Consider the following 6,000-nt stretch of genomic DNA (forward strand, 5'->3'; position numbering starts at 1 on the left):
CAGACTTGTAAAATCCCCTTAGTCATCCATCACCATGAGGAAACCAAAATAACTTTTCAAACAAGAAGAAAAAAAAAAAAAAAGTGTACAAATCAGGTACTCTATATCAAATAGACACCATTAAAATGCCATTAGGTACAAACAGCCATTAAGTTTCAGACCTGAAAGGGTTCCATATGCTTCCTGATAGCAAGTCACTAAATCTCACCAAGCATTAAAGCTGGGATCAAGCATCTTAAACACGCAAGACTTTTGTTCATGCACACCATCAGCATGTTTGATCACAACAGGAGCATGCACTGGAAAAACACCACTAAGCTCTATATAAAATCTGGAGCCTATGAGCACTCAGAGTGAAGCCATCTGGCCACCATCTTACCACTCCCATCACATGCATTTGGTTTGTGTTAAACCATCGTATTCAATCAAACTTACCCCCAAGAAAAGTCTCCCCCGACTCCTCCCCCCCCCCCCATTTCCTCGTCTTATTTTCTCAGCTTTACCCACATTCCTTACATATCTTTATAGCACTCCCTTTTACTTTTCAGTCCAGTTTCTGACCTTTTTTTGAATGGCTTTTACTACTATAATTTCACTTGAGATGGTTAGTTTCTCTTCCACAGTGCATCTTTCATATAGTTCTCTCGATTATCTAAATATCTATTCCAATACAAAAGCTGTACAATACTTCCTATTTAGGACAGTTGCTGAAACAGGATTTTCATGTTATTTGCCATTTTTCACTTCTCAGACAGGTCTCAACAGTATTGGTCGCAAGCTGCATGAATATTGACCGTGAATTGTGTCCAATAAATACCGTTAAGACATGACTGAAGTGAAAAATGGCAAATAAGATGAGAAAATCCTGTTTCAGCAACTGTTCAAAACAAAGGAAGTATCGTACAGCCTTTGTGTTGATCTAATAAATAAAATGGATAGAAAGGACAAAAAGATACACCACATAAGGAAAAATTTCCATTAATAGTAGTAAAAGAGCCGTTCCAAAAAAAGGATCAGCAACTGGACTGGAAAATAAAGTGAAGGGGAGCGCTATAAAAGATGTGTAAGGAATGGGGGTAAAGGTGAGAAAATAAGAGGGAGTCAGGAAATGATTCTCAGGGCAAATTTGATCAGATACGATGGTTTAACACAGCCAAATGCACACAATGGGAGTGGCAAGATGGCAACCAGATGGCTTCACTCGTCTCGACAGCAGAGAATGGGCTATGAGCGCTCCAGATTTTATATAGAGCTCAGTGAAAAATACACCACCTGATGAAAAACATGGAGGTGGAGCATTAATACTTAGACTTAAGATGGACAGCACCATGAATTCTGCTAAGTACTGAGATTTTTGCATAAAACCTGGTTGCCTCTGCCAGGAGCTTCAGATTTGGCTAGAGACAACCAAATAAGCCAAATATCTATCCCAATAAATAAGCCTGTGGTCTGAATAGAAGAGGAACATCCACATGCACAGATGTTCAGCATGGAAGTATGGACAAAACCTTCTTTAAAATGTCCAAGCTTGATTGCTGAGAATTTTCAAACCAGAAAAAAAATAAAATAAAGTGTAAATGCCCTATTCTCATGAAGGGTGATGTTCATTCGGGTGGGGCACCAGAACATTATAAGGCTATGGCAATATGAGGTTTTGAGAGGGAGGAATGTGAACGCACATGTCGAGCCAGCAACTGGTTGGTCACTACCATTCAACAGGTCCAGGTAAACAAAAGATGCCCGTTCCATCTGATCCTCCAAACTGCAGGAAGAAAAACAGGCATGGCTGTGATGTGCTTACAAATGACTGACCCAGACATTCCTCATTTATCCAAAACAACTGCTAAAAATGTTATGTACAGACATAAAACCTAGTCATGGCTTCCTTAAATGCATTGCTACTTGCACAAACCTCATGCTCTGATCCCTCTTGCAAGCTAATAATGAAGCCAGGTTTAGCAGCTTATCCACTTCCGGCACTGGCAGGTAGCGTGCACGCTCATATGCATTGAAGATTTTCTTGAGGTCGTGCCTCTGGAGAGTGCAGAGGATATACTGCACCTGCAGCATCGTGCTCAAACGCCTCTGCTCGGTCTCCGCCCTCTGAATCTGCTCGCGCCGCATGGCCTTCCTCTGAGCCTTCAACAGCTAATTTTATTTAAAAAAAAAAAAAACCATTTATACTGAAGACATTGAAGGGCAAATCCTAAACCCAAATCCTAAACCCAAATCTGTTCTTACATCCTGAGTGAGAGAACAAAGGGTCTTCTCCAACTCTTTGGCAAACTTCAGGTTGTGAACCGCTTCATCATACCTCCCTATTGCATCCTGAAACAGGAATAAAAACTCAGCTATAGAATTTCACATTTGTTCAAGGTCAAGAATATTTCAGATAAAGAAAAAACCCACCCACCATTTGGTCTTGATTCAGCGTTTCCCCATTCTTTAGCCGCATTTGGTAACCTTCCAGCTTGAGCTGCACATGTACAGTATTTAAGCAACAAATGAATAAAGTACAAGGAAGTTTGTCGGTGTTTGAGAGTTTATGACGGACACAGTACCTTCTTTTTCTCAATGTTGCGGATCTTGTGCCTAAGACAGAGGAGCCCGTCCTCGATGTAGGTCTCATACCCATGGTAGACAGTGGCTGAGGGGTTTAGGGCAAGCTGTAAGGCCGAGAGAGCACGAGGAGATTCAGCGCTCGAGCTGCCATCCGGTCGGACATCCCTTTCTTCCGCCGACTCCGAGAGCACCATGGCGTCCGAGGCTGGAGACGGAAACAGCTGAACCATGGCCCGTGTCTCTCTGAAGCACAGACAGACATTAGCCTTTATAAAAGATTAAACAAAAACATACAAAAGTTTGTGATGCTCTACAGCAGTGTTTCTCAAGCACCGGGCCATGAAATTCTCAAGTTTGAAGCCAAATACTAAATAGCTCAGGATGTTGTGTCCCGGATCCAGTAGTTGGTTTGCTGTATACGTCAAGTTGAATAAATACACTTGTGGGTAAATTAAGAACAATAATACTTTATTTTTGTCACATTTAATCCACACAGAGCACAAGAGAAACAACTTGCTTGTTTGCTGTACACAAACACTGCAATAAGTTCTTGTGTTAATGGACCAGACTCTACTTTTGGATCATTAATCCCTTTTGACTGAGAATGTATGCATGCATGTACGCACGGGTCAACTTCTAGCACATCCATACAGTTTTAAATGCAAATAAATAATTTATTGCAAGTTTAATTCCTGGGCTCCCATCTGTAACAGGGAGTGATATCGCAGCCCATCAATACACTTTACAATAGATTATTAGAGTCTAGGGCGGCACGGTGGTGTAGTGGTTAGCACTGTCACCTCACAGCAAGAAGGTCCAGGTTCGAGCCCTGTAGCCGGTGAGGGCCTTTCTGTGTGGAGTTTGCATGTTCTCCCCGTGGGTTTCCTCCAGGTGCTCCGGTTTCCCCCACAGTCCAAAGACATGCAGGTTAGGTTAACTGGTGACTCTAAACTGACTGTAGGTGTGAATGTGAGTGTGAATGGTTGTCTGTGTCTATGTGTCAGCCCTGTGATGACCTGGCAACTTGTCCAGGGTGTACCCCGCCTTTCACCCGTAGTCAGCTGGGATAGGCTCCAGCTTGCCTGCGACCCTGTAGAACAGGATAAAGCAGCTACAGATAATGAGATGAGATATTAGAGTTTTTTTTTTTTTTTTTTAAACAAGCGCCAACTCCTTACAAGTATGAATGAGTGGGCCTTGAAGCAGAAAAGGTTGAGAACCCATACTCCACAGCATCTTCATCTAGAATGCACTTAATGAAAACCTGAATTGGTATTGTGCATAAATAATGGCACCCAGAACCTAAACACCAAATTGGAAGGAATGGCACATCAGTTACACCAAAGGAAAGGGGGGGAAAAAAAAAAAAGTCTGTACTGGTGTATTGTGAGCCAGGAACTTTCTGTGCCTCTGACTAAGCAAAAGTATGCAGGCTCCAGAACCATCCTCATCAAACTGCAGCCAAAAAAAAAAAAAAAAGCTACACACAATAGTCCCCAGTGCAAACACACAGTGATGTAGAGAAACAGACCAGACTTTGCATTCTGTGCTGGAGATGATCATCAAGTGACATCCAGAGCACCATGACAAAACATGCATTAATAAAAGCATTGACTGACCTCATGCGTGTCTCCTGCTGGGAATGCAGCCTTTCCAATCTGAGTGAAACACAGAAAAGAATGAAACCGAGCTTGGTGGCCTGGGGATGGGGAAGGGAAGAGAAGAGGAGAGAGAAAGAAAGAGAAAGAGAGAAATACAGCAGTTGTTAAATGAAAGGCCAACCATGAGGCTCCTCTCACCTTTTTATGCACTCTCATCAAGGGACCCTCAGCAGCTGCGAGGGCAATCATGACGTCATGACGCTAATGGAAGCTACAGCCTCAGTGCGCCATATGGAAAGCCAAAAGGGTCAGAACGTCTGTAGAGGAAGGGGAAAAGGGTCCACAACATCCATCCATCCATCCATCCCATTATCTCTAGCCGCTTTATCCTTCTACAGGGTCGCAGGCAAGCTGGAGCCTATCCCAGCTGACTACGGGCGAAAGGCGGGGTACACCCTGGACAAGTCGCCAGGTCATCACAGGGCTGACACATAGACACAGACAACCATTCACACTCACATTCACATCTACGCTCAATTTAGAGTCACCAGTTAACCTAACCTGCATGTCTTTGGACCGTGGGGGAAACCGGAGCACCCGGAGGAAACCCACGCGGACACGGGGAGAACATGCAAACTCCGCACAGAAAGGCCCTCGCCGGCCACGGGGCTCGAACCCAGGACCTTCTTGCTGTGAGGCACCACCATGCTGCCCATCCATCCATTATCCGTAACCGCTTATCCTGTGCAGGATCATGGGCAAGCTGGAGCCTATCCCAGCTGACTATGGGCGAGAGGTGGGGTACACCCTGGACAAGTCGCCAGATCATCGCAGGGCCGACACATAGACACAAACAACCATTCATACTCACATTCACACCTACGGTCAATCTAGAGCCACCAATTAGCCTAACCCAGAACCTTCTTGCTGTGAGGCGACAGTGCTAACCAGTACACCACCGTGCCACCCATTCACAATATCCATACTTGCTAACTCTACCGATTCACATGGTAGTCCACTGCTTTTGACAGGTGAATACCACCGACCAACAGAGGTGGAAAAACTGGATTGACAAAGTAAAAGTCCTGCTTAGGTTTTCCTTCTGCCTGTGCTCTCAACACAGGTGATTTCACCAATTAGCTCATCAACCTGGCTTAGGGGATGTGGTAATTAGGATCAGCTGGTTCAGTGAATTGGCTGGAGCAAAAATGTGGCAGGGTTTTTACTTTCTGCACCCGGGTTTTTCCACCTCTGCCGACCAATTTTCATTCTAAAAACGACCACATTACAAGATAATCAGTGAACACTGTTGGATTCGCTCTTCAGATGTTTTAGGCACAGAGGATACAAGTATTTATTCTGTCCACATACACTGGATATGAGCAATCGCACGCTCTGATTGGCTACTCTACTACTAGGCTATCAGCTCATATACCATGAGTAGAGAAAAACAAAATGGCAGAGCGTGTTGCTGAACCAACCAAAAACAAAATAAAAACTCTACTCGAAAACAAAACCCCCAAAAATGCACAAAAAGCAATAAAATATGGAATGAATATTTATGGTAAGAACATCCATCCATCATCGCTTATCCTGTACAGGGTCGCAGGCAAGCTGGAGCCTATCCCAGCTGACTATGGGTGAGAGGTGGGGTACACCCTGGACAAGTCGCCAGGTTATCGCAGGGCTGACACACAGAGACAAACAACCATTCACACTCACATTCACACCTACGGTCAATTTAGAGTCACCAGTTAACCTAACCTGCATGTCTTTGGACTGTGGGGGAAACCGGAGCACCCGGAGGAAACCCACGCGGACACGGGGAGAACATGCA

General features: G+C 44.4%; 1 protein-coding gene across 1 annotated transcript in view; it reads right to left on the minus strand.

The window, feature by feature from the left end:
- Positions 1–4,438, minus strand: part of caprin2 (caprin family member 2) — a 28,094-nt gene extending 23,656 nt beyond the window's left edge. The window contains exons 1-7 of the mRNA XM_060907912.1: positions 4,362–4,438; positions 4,182–4,220; positions 2,562–2,805; positions 2,414–2,476; positions 2,242–2,328; positions 1,913–2,148; positions 1,680–1,762 (exon numbers count right to left, since the gene is read on the minus strand). Of these exons, the coding sequence (XP_060763895.1) occupies positions 1,680–1,762; positions 1,913–2,148; positions 2,242–2,328; positions 2,414–2,476; positions 2,562–2,805; positions 4,182–4,186 (718 nt within the window). The 5' untranslated portion in view covers positions 4,187–4,220; positions 4,362–4,438. The remainder of the gene's footprint in view (positions 1–1,679; positions 1,763–1,912; positions 2,149–2,241; positions 2,329–2,413; positions 2,477–2,561; positions 2,806–4,181; positions 4,221–4,361) is intronic.
- Between the last annotated feature and the right edge of the window lie 1,562 nt (positions 4,439–6,000).

This window comes from Neoarius graeffei, chromosome 2, assembly GCF_027579695.1.
Source record: "Neoarius graeffei isolate fNeoGra1 chromosome 2, fNeoGra1.pri, whole genome shotgun sequence".
In the NCBI taxonomy this organism is placed as follows: domain Eukaryota; kingdom Metazoa; phylum Chordata; class Actinopteri; order Siluriformes; family Ariidae; genus Neoarius; species Neoarius graeffei.